Source organism: Schistocerca cancellata, chromosome 5 (assembly GCF_023864275.1).
Source record: "Schistocerca cancellata isolate TAMUIC-IGC-003103 chromosome 5, iqSchCanc2.1, whole genome shotgun sequence".
Lineage (NCBI taxonomy): Eukaryota > Metazoa > Arthropoda > Insecta > Orthoptera > Acrididae > Schistocerca > Schistocerca cancellata.
Window position 1 is genome coordinate 225,086,617 of NC_064630.1, and position 18,771 is coordinate 225,105,387.

General features: G+C 43.1%; 1 protein-coding gene across 1 annotated transcript in view; it reads left to right on the forward strand.

Annotated features, from left to right (window-relative positions):
- The window catches only part of LOC126187748 (uncharacterized), a 165,091-nt gene that overhangs the window by 88,500 nt on the left and 57,820 nt on the right, over window positions 1–18,771 (forward strand). The window contains exons 10-12 of the mRNA XM_049929000.1: window positions 331–477; window positions 6,607–6,991; window positions 18,366–18,637. Of these exons, the coding sequence (XP_049784957.1) occupies window positions 331–477; window positions 6,607–6,991; window positions 18,366–18,637 (804 nt within the window). The remainder of the gene's footprint in view (window positions 1–330; window positions 478–6,606; window positions 6,992–18,365; window positions 18,638–18,771) is intronic.

Genomic DNA, 18,771 nt, shown 5'->3' on the forward strand with positions numbered 1-18,771 from the left:
CATTTTTTGATGTGATAATTGAAACTATATGACTAACTCTTGTATTAGCAATTGTACATTTATATTCTATAGCAGCAATTACACGCATTGCACCACTTGAGCATATTAACTGTAACCTTTCATTGCCCAAAATATATGCTAGTCCTTGGAGATCTGAATGCAGAGTGAATATCATAACTGAGATTCATTTGCTCACAGTAAACCACAGTTAACTGTAATATTTAAAAAAAAATGAAAGTTATTTTTTGTGTGCTATGAAAATGTTTTCTTGCTGCCTTACTAATCTGAATGCCTTATTGTACCCAAGAATGTGTCTCATTCTTCTTGCAGATGCTACCAGAGCTCAGAGAACAAATCACCGATGATGACAAGAGGGTTCGCATTGCCTTTGTTAAGTTGTTGCACGCCATTAAGGATGCGGGGAATATCGAACTTTGGAATATTGTTCCTCTTCACTGTTTGATAAATAGGCTTGAGGTAAGTTTCATATATCATGTTTTGCACAATATTCAGCCAGTCATCTCAGGTGAAGAGACCTTTGTTAGTTGTGCTAAATACCAAAAAATAGTTTCTAAAAATTCCCACAAAGCATTTGACTACCTTATCTACACTTATTATCAAAAATACAGTTGTATGGTGTATCAAGTGAAATTTGTGATTGGATTGAGAATTTTTTGGTAGGGAGGATGCAGCTTGTTATCTTGGATAGAGAGACATCAACAAATGTAGAAGTAACTTCAAGCTTGTCCCAGGGAAGGGTGCTAGGACCCTTGCTGTTCAGGTTGAATAGAGTGTGCCAGAAAAATGTATACACACTTTAAGGAATGAAAAGTATTACTTATGTGTTTATTTTACATTTAATAATTGATCACACATGTTGTACAACCTTCAGTTTAGCACATGGTTACTTTAAATGTCAAAATGTTCACCATTGGCAGCTATACACATACCAGAATGATGAATATCCGCAACTACATCAGTCAGTGTTTCAGTGGAGATCGCTGCACATGTTACTGTTATCTCCTGGCGAAGTTCCTCCAGCGTGCATGGGCTTACGTCGATAGACATTATCTTTCACAGTTCCTCTCAAGTAAAAGTCCATAGGTGTTAGATCTGGGAACTGTGGAGGGTACTCAGTCGGCCCTCTTCATCCAATCCAATGCCATGGAAAATTGTCATCCATGAAAGCTTGTGCTGCTGAGTGGTAGTATGGTCTCACCCCATCCTGTTGGTAGAAGACCTCTTCATCATCTCCATAAAGTGCACATATACCTGGCAAAATTTGCAGGTATACGTCTCCAGTGTCAGTAGCATCAAAGGAAAAGGGGTCCTACTGAGCCCCTAGATGACAGTCCATACTACACATGAACCACTGGTAGATTGACTGGTTTATCCACATAAACATGCAGATTTTCCAGTGCCCAGAACACCCTGTTATGCCGATTCATGGTTCCATTAAGTGTGCCTTATCACTCCACACCACCTTCGTCACAATTTGTTCCTCATCACTTACCATTTGCAAAATTGCATTTGGCGATCAGGATCGCATTAATCACATGCAGTAATCGTGGAATGTAAACTTCCCACTTTGCAGCTTCCAGAATTCTGCATACACTTGTACTGCTAACTCCCACTTCACATGCACATTGCATGGCAAACTTCTGTGGAGAATTAACAAACATTTCCAACACGAGAGCTGACGAAGAAGGACATGAAGCTGTGCACTGTCTTCTTGAGACTGCAGTCGTGTGTGTGTGTGTGTGTGTGTGTGTGTGTGTGTGCGCGTGCCATCTAATTCTGACGAAGGCCTTACTAGCCAAAAGCTACACTTTTGATAGTCTTTTTGTTGTGCCTATCTAGGACTCAGCATCTCCGGTATATGGTGGTTAGCAACTAGCTTTTCACAATGTTGTACATTCCATCCTGGATTTTACATTGTTTGATTTACATCACTAAAGATCATTTATATCCAAGGATCTACAGCTTGTCGAATCTCTGGAACAGTTCTGAAGCGAATGCCACGAAGTGGTTCCTTCATCTTCAGAATCAAATCAATGTCACATGGACTTGAGCCTGGGGAGTATCGTGGATGGTACAGTACTTCCTAGTCCCATTGACGGAACAGAGCAGCCACAGCTTGCGTTGTATGCACCTTCACGTTGTCATGCAAAGTGATGGGTGGGTTGTGCAGAAAGTGTCACCGCTTCTTTCTCGAAGCTGGTCGCAGGTGATGCTCCAAAAACGAACAGGAATACTGTCCACTGACAGCCTGCTGTGAAGTAACATAATGCATTAGGATAACACCATCACAGTCATAGATGAGAATCACCATAACTTTAGACCACTCCATTTGCAGCATCAACAGAACAGGCTCTACTAACGGTATGCTACACCTTCCACATCGCTGGCAACGGGTTCTACGCAATGCTTGTGACTACTTTGAATGACAGTATCAGGTGCAAACATGTAACTCTTTTTTATCGGTTGTGAATAAATAGTTGCCACTATTTAAGTTCCAACCCTCGTATTACCTAATTTACTCGAATCTAAGCCGCACCTGAAATATGAGACTCGAAATCAAGGAAAAAAAATGTTCCCGAATCTAAGCCGCACCTGAAATTTGAGACTCGAAATTCAAGGGGAGAGAAGTTTTAGGTCGCACCTCCAAAGCGAAACAAAGTTGGTCCATTGTAATATGAGACACAATTTTGGTCGAATGAATGACGATACAGCTACAGTAGTTTGGTTCAAGTCGTAAGCTTAGCAGTTAAGCTTCACCAAGTAGCCATTGCTATGCACCAGGCGCTCCGTCTTTATTTATACGGGTACCCTTCCTTTTTCACGTGCTTCGTCTGGTTTGAATTGATTGTTTATTTTTCTTTGATCTGATAAGTGCCGTTCTGTTTGTTATAAGTGTTTACGCCACTCTAAGCTGAAAATGCATTACTGTACTGTCTCCTGCACTGTTTGTCGCATTCTGATAATGAATGTTTACGGCCTGTCGCTGCTCGCGGCATGGCTTGCTTTTGTGCACGCTACCGCTACTTAGAAAAAGAGAGAGAAGAGAGAGAGAGAGGAATTGTCTCATTTGCGAAACAATGGCAAGAGACTGCTCTTTGTTGTTACTTACACTGCTGCTTTCTTTGATAATGATCAACAAGAACCAAATAATATACTGCGTATGATAGAAGTTCTGAACAAGAGTTTAGCGAAAATTTTTCTCCGTTTGAAAATCTTTGCAGACGCCTCTTTAGTACATTACATTCTGCACAGAAATTAGAGTCATCTTAGATTTAAAAATCTAGTCAATTGCCGTGCTTCATTTCTGACTGTATCACTACTAGGCATGAGAATAATATGAATATAAGCATGACATGATATGTATATTCTTCCGCGTTTGCTGTTGTCTCACTCTAGTTTCGTAGTTTATTAGGCAGACGGGATTTAAATGAGATACCAGCAAAACACGAAACAATACATGACAAAATGTTTATATTGGTATTATTCTTATGGTGAAGAGAATACTGCATGTGATTCACAGTTCATAAAAGTTCCTATTAGCAACCATCCTTTTCACAGGTAGGAAAAATTTCAGAACATAGAGTTGGCCATATTGACAAACATCCCAAACAGTCTTGCCAGTCGGATTTTCGTAGTACATTGAAATGCTGCTACATTCTAAGATGAACAATACGGAATTTGTATTTACATTGTTGTATAATGTATGAAAATGCAGTGGTCGAAACTCGGGGCGAAGAAAAAAGCTTGTCTTCCACCTTTTTGTTTTTTTTTTTTAATTTATTTACTGACGCAGAGTTTTTGGTGCCAGAATTTATCTTTGTGCCTGCAAAGCATGCCTGTGTAGCGCTACATATATTCGACGGCAGAAGTTAGTTGTGGCGGCACCTACCAACATTTTTCAGCACTTCCCCTTACTTTGCACTCGATTCTAAGCCGCAGGCGGCTTTTTGGATTACAAAAAACCGGAAAAAAGTGCGGCTTAGATTCGAGTAAATACGGTATAAGTGAACAGGTTCTAATGGCCATGGATTGAGCAGGCACTGAGATTACTTGAATCATTCTGCATTGCATGCTCAGCAACTGTGTACAGCATGTCTGCAAATTGAGGAGGGAGCAGCACGTTGGGCGGGGAAAGTGACCTTGCCGAGAGATATGCTATAACTGCCGTACAGGATGACTAGTAATCAAGTGTACCACCAAGCAGTGTAGTGCAGCTTGCAGTAATTTACATAGATTCTGTTTGTGTGCATTTGTTCCATATGTTGTACGAGTTTCTAATTGTGTATTCTGGGTTGTGTTAATGCGTTAATTGGCAAATAAACACTCTTCAGATGTGTCTGCACATTTCGTTACCACTGATGTAAAAGTTACACTGTGGAAAGATCAGTATAACTTACGAAACAGTGTGTTGGTACGCCTTGTGATGTAACAGTGTAGAGAAAGTGGGACACACCTGCTCGTTCTTCAGTTTGCAGACAGATTTCACTGGATGTTCCCAAGACTGCATAGAGGCAAGTACATATTTTAGTCTGGTAGCAAGCATTCGTTTCATGTCACTGGGAACGTCAGTCCCACACCAGGGCTAGTCCCCTCACACTGCTACAAAGTGACGTGCCTGCAAAACGCAGCAAGTACATTTGGACCATACAGCTCCCTGCTGACTCAATGCCATAGCATTCCAGCGTGTGGATTCATCCGTGTCAACAGTTTGGTGTGCGGTGTTTCTTTTGAAATTGGTGTTGGTTCTTTCCACATTGTTTATTAATTTATTGGACTTCTTGGAAACTCAGTGAAACAAACACACCTGGCAGTACCTCACAATAATTTCATTCTCATTTTTTCATAAAATATTTGTTATTTTATGGCTTTGATATACATTTCTTGTAAATATGCAGCTCTAGCTAAAAGTTTTAAGTGGAGAACAATTTACTGTTACAAGTTTTTGGGTTTTTAGCACTTTATCAATATTCAAGAACTGTGGGTACATTTGTTGAGAAAACGAGCAACCAGTTACATGAAAGACATTTTATTTCTTTACCAGTTTCATATACAATATTTGTGCATGTACTATGATCCATACATAACCATTCATGAGCTCTTTCTGCATCAATGCGTTTTTTCATAATATTACATATTTTTATAAGAATACAATAGTATGCTGCATACACCTGCTTATTTTTATGCTGACTGATAATAGTTCTAATCTTTGGAAGAAGAGCACTATCTGCCTGAACCCAGTAGAAAAATAATTTTCTCTGTATGTATACAATACAGATATTTTCAATGCAAATTGACCACATCCATCATCAAGCAACTCTTAATTGAGAATGAATATTTTGATTATATTAATTGCAGCCCCATTTACTGACTGTACAAATCTAAGATATGGCTGGCTGGTAACTTATCAATCCAGTTATTATGTGCAGTCCTTCTTCTTTTATTAGTCCCTCGTGAAGAAAATGTGGACTTATGAATGAGAAACTACCTGTGTCTACACAGCTTAAAATGTGGCATTACAAATGGCTGGACATTATTTGTAAATAAATGCATACTTCTGTGATATATCAAAGAAAACAATCAATTTTTTTAAATTAATGTAACTGGATAGATAAAATTTTCTCACCAAGTGCGAGCAGAACAGCACACCCATATAAAGATTATGGTAATTTGAAAGTGTTTGGAGGCAGGAGCATTTACTCCTGGCAGAAGACTGAAGGGAAAAGAAGAAAAATGAAGGATGAAGAAAACAGAAAAAGGACTGTTGAGGTTTAGGAAATACGGAGAGTTTAGAAAAGTCAAGTAGACCTGGGATCAGGAGAGACTTACCAGACAGGATGACAAGGAAAGGAAGGTGCCTTTCCTTCTCATTCTGTCCAGTAGGTCTGCCCTGACCTGGGTTCTACGTGACTTTTCAAAACTCTCACAATTTCCTAAACTTAATCTCCTTTTTCCTTTTCTTCATCCCTCTTCCTTCCTCTTCAACCCTTGTGCCAGGAGGAGGAACCACTGTGTATGTAGTAGTAATATAAAATCATTCTGAAGGATCAGTTAATAAAATTCTCAGATTTCTAATTATTCACTCTTTCCATCCTTTGACTTGATAATTAATGCTGCACAATTGGAGTTCATAAGGCTTTCGGTTCAACAACCTTGCATAACTTTTTTAATTGTTCAAGGGACATATGACATTAACTGAAGAAATGTTCTTTGCAAGACCATCATTCCTTGTAAAGACAGTGAAATTCACCATAGTCTTTATTATTATTATTATTATATTCTTTGTTTCGTCGAAGAGACTGCAACTAAAAACAACAGTTGGTCATCATCAGAACTATAACTCATGATTACTGCACAGCACCTGACCCACTCACAGTGAGCACTATTCAACAACTGTATCATGGTGGTCTGTTTTATCACAGCTGACTAAGACAGCAGGCAACAGCGCCTTCTCCCCAGTTTGTGTTTGACTGAGCCATTCGTGTATTTATCTTGCCATTGGCAGTTACTTTCACTCTGTTCATCTGTATATTTACCCACAAATGTATACAGAATTCACTTATAATAATTCTTTTCCCCCCATTTCAGGAAGATGACTGTGAAGTTGGCGAGCTGCTGGCGCAGCTTTTGTGCAGTACATGTTTTGCCAACAATAAGAGCTTCAGCACTACAGTGAACTGTATAGGCCAGATGGTAAACTTTAGCCATGAAGGAACCTGCAAGTTCTTCTTACATTCAAAGTCATTTCTAAAATTTCATGATGCTGTAAAACTTATGCTATTAATCATGGAATGCTTGTTGAAGCATATCGAGATTGAAATTTTCACAAAAAAGAGACAGAGGAAGGACTCTACTCAACTCAGACCAAGACATGTTTCTAAGAAAAGGAAGAGGAGGAGTAAATTCATTAAAAAACTGGCTGCCAGAATGAAGAATGCGTGGGTGAAGGCTGTTAGAACAACAGGAGATACTGGTAAGCACAATTCTGCTATTTGTATCTGAATGTTGAATTTGTGAATGTGCATTCAGTGAAGATTGTCCTCACAAAGCAAATGTGCATTAGTTAATTTTACTAATGTACATTGCTAACAACGAGAAGAGGAAAGGTAGCCATTATTCGTACAATGGTATGTCGAGCACGCAGCGGACGTGTAAACAAGATTGAAGCTGTTGCTATGCCTTTGGACAGTGTCTTTCCACTGAGCTAACTAACAAAAACACACACATGCCTACTTTTCATGTCTTTGCTGATAACATAACCACATGGTCCCAACTTTCATTCATACTCCACAGAGTGCTCCTGAGGCTGGTTAGCACAGGGTGACTAGACATCCTGTATTTTATCGGAGCGCCCCTTATTTAGCTTAAGTGTCCCAGTGCCCAATGAAATAAATATATTTTTCATTAACCATCCTGTTATTTTGAAATAGTGTGTTTGTAAGTAATGTGTAGCATAACCAAATGGAGAACAAATGTGGTCATACCCAAAAGAATAAATAGTTTACATTTTTTGACTGAACCAAACTGAACAAGGCATGATCCTTGAAGTTCTTCGCTTGGTACTGCTTCCACATGGTGAGCAGTTCATCACTTCCACTTTCTTTGTAGGTTGACTATTATTTCAGGTCATCACATTTAGAAGTGTGATTTTAGATCATTAGTCACAGGATAGATTGTTACTCATCATATAGTCTAAATATTGAGTTGCAGACAGGCTCAACAAAACGACTGCTAAATAAATAAGCATTTGGCCAAAAAGCCTTCTTCTGAATTATAAAACACACACATTCACACAGATGCAACTGCCACACACATGACCACTGTCTCTGGCTGCTGTGAGAGACAGTGGTCATGTGTGTTTGAGTTGCATTTGTGTGTGTGTGTGTGTGTGTGTGTGTGTGTGTGTGTGTGTGTGTGTGTGTGTGTTTTCCAATTCAGAAGAAGGCTTTTTGGCTGAAAGCTACTTGTTTAGCAGTCTTTTTGTTGTACCTGTCTGCGACCCATCATTTCCACCATGTGGTGAATAGCAGTCTATCCTTTTTGTAATACTGTCATTATTACATCCTGAATTTTCCATTGTTTAAAATTCAGTCTTTGACATCTCAGGTTTAATTTATGAGACATTAATGTATTATATTGGAAAATGGGCTTACCCATTTCATGTGCTGAAACCATTTAACTGGGTTCGGCTCAAATACCCTCTTCTTTGGAAGCCGGTTCAGGAAAGTTTTAAAACTTTATCAGAGTTTGAGGAAAATACTGTGAAAGAAATATGTGAATATGAACTTTTTGAGGAAATGAAGCATGTTAAAAATGTATGTGAAGTGAAAAACCATGAATTAAGAAGTCTTAAGGTTGTTGGTGGAATATAGTCTATCATTTTCGGCTTCTTTCCATTGCAAGATATCTGCTGCCAAAGTTTGCAGCTTAGTACTGTGTTTGTACTAGCTCTGCCTGGCACTAATGCTGCTGCAGAAAGTGTGTTCTCTATTACAGGTGGTTAATGGACTGATAAAAAGTGTGTGGAAACTGTTAAGGAAGTAATTATAACTGAGATGCACTTTCAGGCTACTTCTATTTGAAAATGTAAAGTTCCTGACTGACATACGTGCTTCTGTAAAATGTAACCAAAAAGATTTTTTCAGAAACAAATAATAGCGAAACTTCCAGATCAGTTGAGACTGAGAAATAAGTAAGCTATGTCTACCCTAGTTAAAGAAGAAATAAGTAAGCTATGTCTACCCTAGTTAAAGACAAGATTATATTAAAGTGATATATTGTTGCATGTGGCAACAATTAAACATTTACTCGATTAGTAATGAGAGATGTTGCTTCTGTGTGAGAGTTTTAACAAAAAGGTATGATGATTTGTGTAGCTGTAACATAAATCAAGTACTTTAACACAAATCCACTATATAGATATAATATTTAACAAAGTGTCCACAAAATTTCAATTCATGTCGACTTGTAATTTATGTCACATATTTTGATTTTGGAAGTCTGGTCACCATAGGCTAGCAAGCAACAGACATCCTATGATGCATGTTCATGGGGAAGGGCAAGTAGCTGGCTTTACATTCAGGATGCCTCATTAGCAGTCATACAGGGAATTGGATATTGCCATATTTAAAGAGGAGGAAATGTCTACTGTATTTTACAAGGACAGAAAATAGTCCCACCCTTTTCCCTCAGCTGACATATAGTGACATGTAAAATTTCTAAATACGGACCCTGATATGTTGCCGTGTTAGATACCTTTCTTTGGTGTTAGTTGAAAGAGGAGAAAAATCAGAAGATGCCAAGTAGATACAAGGAAGTGCAACATGAAAGTGTCACAGAGATGCAGAAAAACCTGAACTTGCAGACACTTATAGATAGATGCCATCTATCCCGCATAAGCTTACTTATCGTGTTTGATGAACTAGTAATGATAGAGGAATCTGGGATCATACAACAAGCCTAAGCAATGCTCCTATAGGATAAGATCAGACTAATTACAGCTGATGCAGAAGCATTTAAGCAACCATTCCTCCTGCACTTTATACTATAATGAAACAGGAAGAAACTGTAATACTTGGTGTAATTGGGCATATCGCCAACCATATACTTCAGAAGAAGAAGAAGAAGATTATGATGATGATTATCATCATCATCATCATCATCATCATCATCATCATGATATGATAATTGAAATCCTTGCACAGAGAGAGATGTGGTGGTGTAGGTTGGTGGGGGTAGTAGTGCCTGCGATGTGAGAAAAATGACAGTACTGTGTAAACTTAAAGAATAACATTGTTTCCATCAGGCTGTTATTTTGAAGTAGTACTTTACTATGCACGATTAACTGGTTTCATGCTCTGCTCATTATGAAGTGCAAAATGGATGTGGATACATCATCCTCTTAAGTTGTGTATAATGAAAGTCATATGCCATTTTTGTCAGTGTACATAACCTGGGAATAATTATCCACATATTACAAATTCAACTTCATATTCAGGAGGATGGTGGCTCAACTCTCCACTGACCAGCCACACAGCTGTAGGTTTCCCGTGATTTCCTTAAATCACTTACAGTGAATGCCGTGACTGTCCTTTTAAATTTCCTGTGCTAATCCAAGCTGGTTCTTCTTTAATGAACACATTGTCAATGGGATGTTAACCCTTAATATTATCTCCTTTGTGAGTCCAGTTATAGCATCCCAGTTCTTGCATTACACCTGTCCACCAATCAAAGGCATAACTGTTGGCAAGTGGTTTTCTCTGCTCTTTCCATTAGTTGATAATTGGACATTCAGTGATCATGGCTTATGATACTAATGAAGTCTTTCAGAAAATCGAAATACCTCATAGTAGTAGTCCTCCTATAATACTAACCTTCTTCTGTTCACTATTGTTGACCCTGTCACTAAAGAGCTACATGTAATACAAATTTACGCTTAATGTACTGCAGTCACATAATCACATAAAATATCTGTACCTTATTTTAAAAAAAAAGAAGAAGAAATATTGTTTATATTCCAACCAGGAGCTTCCAGTGTTTAAAAACAGGAATGTTGTATTTATGGTGTATTGTCTTATGATTAGAATGCTACTGTGAAATATGATCCATCCCAAACTTTGTGATCCTGCCAGTTTGCAGATTAAAACTGTGCATAATACTGCCACTCAAGCTACTATCACCCCCAGGGGCTCAGCATTCATTTGCTGAGTACGGGCTTGGCGACCCCGGGGTCCTGAGCTGGGGACTGGTCAGCGCCGCCAGTCTCCTGTCACCGTAACCCCCGGACATGCTTCAGCGACCACCGCATGGCTCAGCGGTGGAATGTTGTGTGCTGCGTGGAATGGTAATCTTGGCTTGACCGCCTGGATTGCGAGGAAGGTAAACCTCTATAAAAACCCCTCAATCTTACGGTGTGCTGCGCTCCTATAAGATGCATGGCTGTTGGGGTGGAACAGTCGCAAGTGGGCAACCTCTGGGGCACCTGCCGCACCCCAGTTGTATAAGGCTTACCTAGGCACGCGGGGCTCTGTCTATGTGGACTTCTAGTTCCCTAGCTGCTCGTGGGACCGAGATGGAACCCTCGAACTTTTATTCTTCTCCTGCCAGCGGAAAGGGTGGACTGCTGGTGGGTTCTAACACCCAATCCAACAAGAGGGCTCGTGTAGCCAGTCCTCCAGATTCAGGTAGTAGTAACAGAACGCATGCTGCTTCGCAGAGTGTGTTTTTCATAATAAAAAGAAAAGATGGGAGTTTTGAAAAAGTTTCGCCATTTTATATACAGAAGGGCTTAGAAGGTATTGCTGGCACATTAAAATCTGTAAAGCGCTTGCGAAATGGCACCTTGTTGGTTGAAACATCTAGCTTCCAGCAAGTCCAGAACCTTCAGAAGGCACAATTTCTTGGGGAGTTTGCGATAGAGACTGAATTTCACAACACCTTGAACTACAGCAAGGGTGTTGTGACTTGCAGAGATCTCGTTGACATTCCCCAAGACGAACTGAAGGCAGAATGGTCCCGGGAAGGAATTGTCGACGTGCAACACATTATGAAACGGGTGGATGGTGCTCTCATAAAGACTGACTCATTTATCCTTACATTTAACAGCACCAAATTGCCAGAGCATGTGAAGGCAGGTTTCCTACGTCTCAGTGTACGGCCTTACTACCCCAACCCCATGCGGTGTTTTAAATGCCAACACTTTGGACACACTACTCTCGGCTGTAAAGGGGAAGCCACTTGCGGGAATTGTGGTAAAGCCGCCCATGAGGGAGCTGGTTGCTCCTCTCCTCCCAAGTGTGTCAACTGCTCTGGGGATGCAGAGTTTTCCTTGAGGAACGGAAGATCCAGGAACTGAAAACTACAAAACGCATCCCGTATGGTGAGGTGAAGAAAATTTACAAGTCCATGCAGCCGCCCACGTTCGCTGCTTCCTTTTCTTCCGTTCTCAAACAACCAGTCTTGAAAACCGATGCCGCTACACAAACGGAGGTTGCTACTGTCAGTACTAGCACCTGCGCTTGTCAATGTACGTGTGCTGCTGCCGTTCCTGTGAAGCCTGCTGCTCCCCCCCGGCCTTCTGACCAGGCTGTGGTAGCTGACATCATGGAACTTCCTGCCCCTTCCCGGGTCCAGTCTTGTGCACTGCCCAGCGCTGCTACACCCCCTACTGCTTCTGAGGTTTTGGCTGCAATGCCACCTCAGGCCAGAACATCGAAGCCAAAGACAAAGGTGAAGACTCGCCCACTAAAGGAGACTGCAGTTATACAGTCTCCTGATGTGGATGTCATTCTCTCTGGCGTCTCTCTCGACTCCTCTTCTAAGGCGATGGAGGTTGATGTCAGACTGGGGCAATCATCTCGCCCCAAAACTGAGCCTCCACCTGTTGTGGGCTCTCCTCCCCGACAGAAAGTGAGGATGAAGGTACTCCCACTCTGATAGATGGCTACCATTATACAGTGGAGACGCTCTCACATATCTTATCGACCAACTCCCCCACCCATTTCTCCTCCTGGGAGACTTCAATGCCCATCATGTCCTGTGGGGCTCCACTTCTCTTTGCGCTCGAGGTCGAATTTTGGAGAGCCTCCTAACATCTCAAGTGTTGTGCATCCTCAACAAAGGTACTCCGACTCATTTCTCTACTGCTACAGGGTCATTCTCAGCCATTGACCTATCTTTCTGCTCTCCAACCCTCACCGACTCTGTTCACTGGGAGGCCATTGACGACCTTCATTCCAGCGATCACTTCCCTATCCGCATTCATCTCCTGGATGGTGTATTGCTGGAGCAGCGGCCACCATCGTGGATGATTGGCAGGGCTAACTGGCCACTGTTCACTCTGTTGGCTGTCTTTGACCGCCACAATAACGTACAGGAATGGGTGGATCACATCACACTTGTGGTCCATCATGCTGCTGACCTGTCCATACCACAGTCTTCTGGCACTCGTAAGCGGCGCCTTGTGCCTTGATGGACAGAAGACTGCCAATCAGCCATCCGGGACAAGCGTGCGGCTCTTCGCCGATTTAAATGCCGCCCAACAGCGGTCAATCTTACCGCCTTTCGAATCGCGAGAGCCAGGGCACGCCGTGTCATTAAAGAGAGCAAGAAAAGGTCATGGCAGGTGTTCCTGGACTCCATCAACCGTTCCACTTGTTCCACAAAAGTATGGGAAGCCATCCGGAGGATTTCCGGTAAACATAGCCGTTTACCGATAGCTGCTGTCCTGAACCAGGGATGCCTCCAAACAACACCCAGAGCCATTGCTCAGACGCTGGCAGAGCATTTTGCACAAAGTACTGCCACTGCAAATCAGGATCCAGCGTTTCGTCACTACCGTGCGACTGTCGAAAGAGCGACCTTGGACTTTCGGTCGAACAGTTCTGAGGCCTACAATTCCCCTTTCTCCATGTGGGAACTTGAATCGGCACTTACTGAGACTTCTGACACTGCACCAGGTTACGACCGCATCCGGTACTCTGTGCTTCGACATCTGCCAGCGGCGTCAAAGGAAATCCTCCTTTAATGTTTTAATCTCATATGGCAGACAGGAGTGTTCCCCACCTCGTGGAGGGAGGCAATCCTCATCCCTCTCCTCAAACCAGGAAAGGACCGCACATGTCCCGGTAGTTATCGTAGTATCGCCTTGACAAGCTGTGTCGGAAAGACCCTGGAACGGATGGTTAACCGGCGTCTGGTCTGGCTGTTAGAGACCAGACAGCTCCTTAGCCGCTTTCAGTGTGGATTCCGAAAATTTCGGTCCACGGTCGACAACCTGACCCTCCTAGAGGTGGCTATTCAGCAGGCTTTTCTCCATCAGCATCACTGTATCGGTATCTTCTTTGATATCAGTAAGGCATATGATACTACTTGGAGACACTGTATTCTTGCACAAATGCATCAGTGGGGCTTTCGTGGCCGCCTCCCCATTTTCATTCGGTCTTTCCTGTCTCAGTGGTTTTTTCAGACCCGCGTTGGTAACACACTGTCTGATCGCTTTGAGCAAGAGAACGGTGTCCCCCAGGGCAGTGTTTTAAGTGTTACCCTCTTTGCCATAGCCATCAACAGTATAACGTCTACAGTGAGGAGTCCAGTACAGTGCTCCTTATTTGTGGACGACTTTGCTGTTTTCTGTTCCTCCTCCAGTGTTGCAACCGTGAGCCGTCAGTTGCAGCTAACAGTGCGGCGGTTAGAGGAGTGGGCTGCAAAGACGGGTTTTCGGTTTTCTGCCGATAAGTGTGTTTGTGTTCATTTTAATCGTTCTCGTCATCTTTTTACTTTGCCTGCCTTGCATATGGGGGATACTGTCCTACATTTTAGAGACACAGTGCGGTTTCTAGGCCTAATTTTTGTCTCCAGGTTGTCATGGCTGCCACACCTACGTGACTTGAAAGCCAGAACGCTGAAGGCACTGAACATTCTCAAGTGCCTCAGCCACAGGTCTTGGGGCGCGGACAGGGCGCGTCTCCTTCAGATTTATGGAGCTTTTGTACGTTCACGGCTGGACTATGGCTGCACAGTGTATGGGTCAGCGAGGCCATCTTATTTGCGGATCCTTGATGCTGTTCACCATGCTGGGATCCGACTGGCTACGGGTGCTTATTGGACCAGTCCCGTAACCAGCCTCTGTGCTGAGTCTGGCGAACCGCCACTTATCATCCGGCGGCAGCTCCTGCTGGTGCGCCAGGCTTGTAAGTTTCTTGCAGCTCCCAACTCGCCTGCTCACCGTCTTGTTGCCCATCCACCTCTGGACCGCCTTTTTTCCCGCCGTCCCCGGGCTATGTTGCCATTTGGGATCCGTGTGCAACGTGTACTAGAGTCCCTCGGTGTGGAGTCTGTACAACCCCAAATCCAAGGTTTTAACCGCCTGCCACCCTGGTTACTGAAGAGGCCCAGAGTGATTTTAGATTTATTGCAGTACAAGAGAGATTGCACTCCTGCCACCGTTTTTAATGCAGCATTTTCTGCCATTTTATCTGAGCACCACGACTATGTAGCTGTTTTTACGGATGGGTCAAAACAAGGGGATTCTGTTGGTTGCTCAGTTGTTTTTCCATATCGTGTCCTCAAGGTCCGACTGCCTCAGACTTTTACTGTCTTTGATGCAGAATTGTCTGCGATCTTGCGGGCACTGGAGCACATGAGACATTCTTCCTCTCCTAAATTTCTTGTCTGTTCCAATTCACTCAGTGCCCTTCACTCATTGCAACGTTTGTATCCAGCAGACAAAATTGTCCAGACCATCCAGGATGCCCTCCTCCGACTACAGCGACTGGGGAAGTTTGTAGCTTTTTGCTGGGTTCCAGGGCATGTCGGCATTGCTGGGAATGAAAGGGCAGATCTCGCAGCCAAGGAGGCGTGTCTCGATCCACAAGTATCTCAGTGTGCTATCCCCTTGCACGCACTCACCTCGCTGTTGAGCTCACGGGTCATGCGTCGGTGGGAGGATGAGTGGCTGGAAGTGACTGACAGTAAGCTCCGTATAGTCAAGCCCACAACGCGTGTGTGGTGCACTTCCTTTCAGCGCCATCGACGGGACGAGGTTCTCCTCACTCGGCTTCGAATAGGCCACAGCCCTGTGACGCATGGCTTCCTTCTCCGGCGAGGGGACCCTCCAATGTGTGGTGCTTGTGGCGTCCAGGTCACTGTGCGCCACGTTTTATTGGATTGCGTTTTATTTTCTGACCAGCGGGTCGCGGCTGACTTGCCAGCGGACCTGCCATCTCTTTTAGGCAACACTCGGACGAATGTGGTGAAAGTTTTAAAGTTCTGTGCCCTGTCAAATGTTTTTACAAAGATTTTAGGGAGAGGATTTTAATTTGCTCACTGTGTGACAAGCTCGCCCATATTTTATGTAAGTGGCCAGCCAATAACAATTTCCTGTGACATTTTTGTTGCTATGTTTCCCCTTTCCTTAGGTTTTACTTCCTTATGTAGCATTTTCCTTCTTTTCCTGCTTTCTTTGAGTGTGTGCTTTAGTTTTCTTAGGTCTGTCCACATTCGTTCCTTTTAATGTGTGTCAGGGCGCTGATGACCTCGATGTTGAGCGCCCATAAGCCCCAACACACCACCACTGCCAAGCTACTATCCTCGCAGTTCCAAAGCAGGCAAGCAAGATTAGGGTTTAACACCCCATTGTCATTGAGGTCATTAGAGACAGAGCACAAGCTCAGACTGTTTCAAGGCTAGGGAAGGACATCGACCATGTCCTTTCAAAGGAACCATCTCAGAATGTGCATGGAGTGATTTAGGGAAGTAAAGGAAAACCTAAAGCAGGATGGCCGAATGTGGCTTTGAAATGTTGTCGTTCTGAATCCGAGACCAGTGTACTAACCACTGCACCACTTTGTTCGGTTCACAGATCCAGCAGCAAGAGAAGTCTCATACCCCACACACCTATGATCCCAATCAGTTTGCCTAATCATTTTAAGTGACTTAAGTTCCCAGTCAAGGTTTCATTGGCAATAACAATAAACGAAGTCCATGGTCACAAAGAGAGCAGGAAGAGGAGATGGACATTGAGGACTGTGGGGGGGGGGGGGGGGGGGGGGGGGGGGGGGGGAGGAATGGACAGAGAGGGGCGGGAGAAGATCAGGATGTGGCAGACTCTGCAAGAGAGGCGCTCTGCATCGCGGTGTAGCTTGCTCGCCAGGTTTCGAGAGGGTGCGTTTCTGGATGAGGTATCGAATATATTGCTTCCCCCTACTTATACCTCCCGAGGAGATCACGAATGTAAAATTAGAGAGATTAGAGCACGCAGAGAGGCTTTCAGACAGTCGTTCTTCCCGCGAACAATACGCGACTGGAACAGGAAAGGGAGGTAATGACAGTGGCACATAAAGTGCCCTCCGCCACACAGCGTTGGGTGGCTTGCAGAGTATAAATGTAGATGTAGATGTAGGATGTATATCAAATTCCCATACATATTTAGTTATTCTGGGTTGAGTAGTGACTTATAAATATAAGGTACTGTGCTGCATTCCATTTATGAAACATATGTGCATGTCCCTAGAGGTGGTGCAGTTACATATACACTATGTGATCAAAAGTATCCAGACACCTGGCTGAAAATGGCTTACAAATTTATGGTGCCCTCTGTTGGTAATGCTGGAATTCAGTATGGTGTTGGCCCACCATTAGACTTGTTGACAGCTTCCACTCTTGCAGGCATACGTTCAGTGAGGTGCTGGAAGGTTTCTCGGGGAATGGCAGCCCATTCTTCACGGAGTGCTGCACTGAGGAGAGGTATCGATATCGGTCAGTGAGGCCTGCAGGAATTTGATGTTTCAAAACATCTCAAAGGTGTTCCGTAGGATTCAGATCAGGACTCTGCGCAGGCCAGTCCATTACAGGGATGTTGTTGTCATGTAACCACTCCACCAAAGGCCGTGCATTATGAACAGGTGCTCGATCGTGTTGAAAGATGCAGTCACCATCCACGAATTGCTCTTCAACAGGGGGAAACAAGAAGGTGCTTAAAACATCAATGTGCTGTGATAGTGCCACACGGAACAACAAGGGGTGCAAGCCCCCTCCATGAAAAACACGACTACACCATAACACCACTGCCTCTGAATTTTACTGTTGGCACTACACACGCTGGCAGATGATGTTCACTGGGCATTTGCCATACCCACCTCTTGCCATCGGATCATCACATTGTGTACTGTGATTCATCACTCCACACAACATTTTTCCACTGTTCAATTATCCAATGTTTACGCTCCTTACACCAAGAGGAAAAAGAGGCGTCGTTTGGCATTTACCGGCGTGATGTGAGGCTTATGAGCAGCCGCTTGACCAAACAATCCAAGTTTTCTCATCTCTCGCCTAACTGTCACAGTACTTGCAGTGGATCCTGATGCAGTTTGGAATTCCTGTGTGATGGTCTGGATAGATGTCTGCCTATTACACATTGCGACCCCCTTTAACTGTCAGCTGTCTCTGTCAGTCAACAGACGAGGTCAGCCTGTACGCTTTTGTGCTGTACGTGTCCCTTCACATTTCCATTTCACTATCACATTGGAAACAGTGGACATAGGGATGTTAGGATTGTGGAAATCTCGCATACAGACGTATGACACAAGTGACACTCAGTCACCTGATCATGTTCGAAGTCCGCGAGTTCCGCGGAGTGCCCCATTCTGCTCTCTCACGATGACTAATGACTACTGAGGTCACTGATATGGAGTACCTGGCAGTTGGTGGCAGCACAATGCACCTAATATGAAAAATGTATGTTTTTGGGTGTGTCCAGATACTTTTGATCACATAGTGTACACTTTTATATATTTGACTGTCAATACCTATCAGGCAAGTATTGTTTGAAATAAACATGCCATTTTCAGAAAAACAAGATTTTTGCTTGAGTGGCAGTGATGAGGAGATTGAATTTTCCTCAAACTCGAGATGGACTTCCTGCAGTGACAGTGATGAAGAGGCAGATTTGTCACGGGAAATGCTGCTGAGGGCTCCAGAGACTTGTCAAGGTCTTATTGATGTTTTTTGCATCCTGTTTTATGTACATTCTGCTGAACGGAAAGGGAGATGCAGCAGAACGTGGCAGAAAGTGTACAGAATGTGCAAACATTGTATTCCATTGTTTGTTTTGTATTTTGCAGTAAGTGTCAATTAACATTATTTTGTATAGTTAATCATAATTGAGTGTAATGAGCACCTCCATCACCATCATCATGTTTCCTTCTATTATATATATCCACGTGGGAAAAATATATCTAAAAACAAAGATGATGT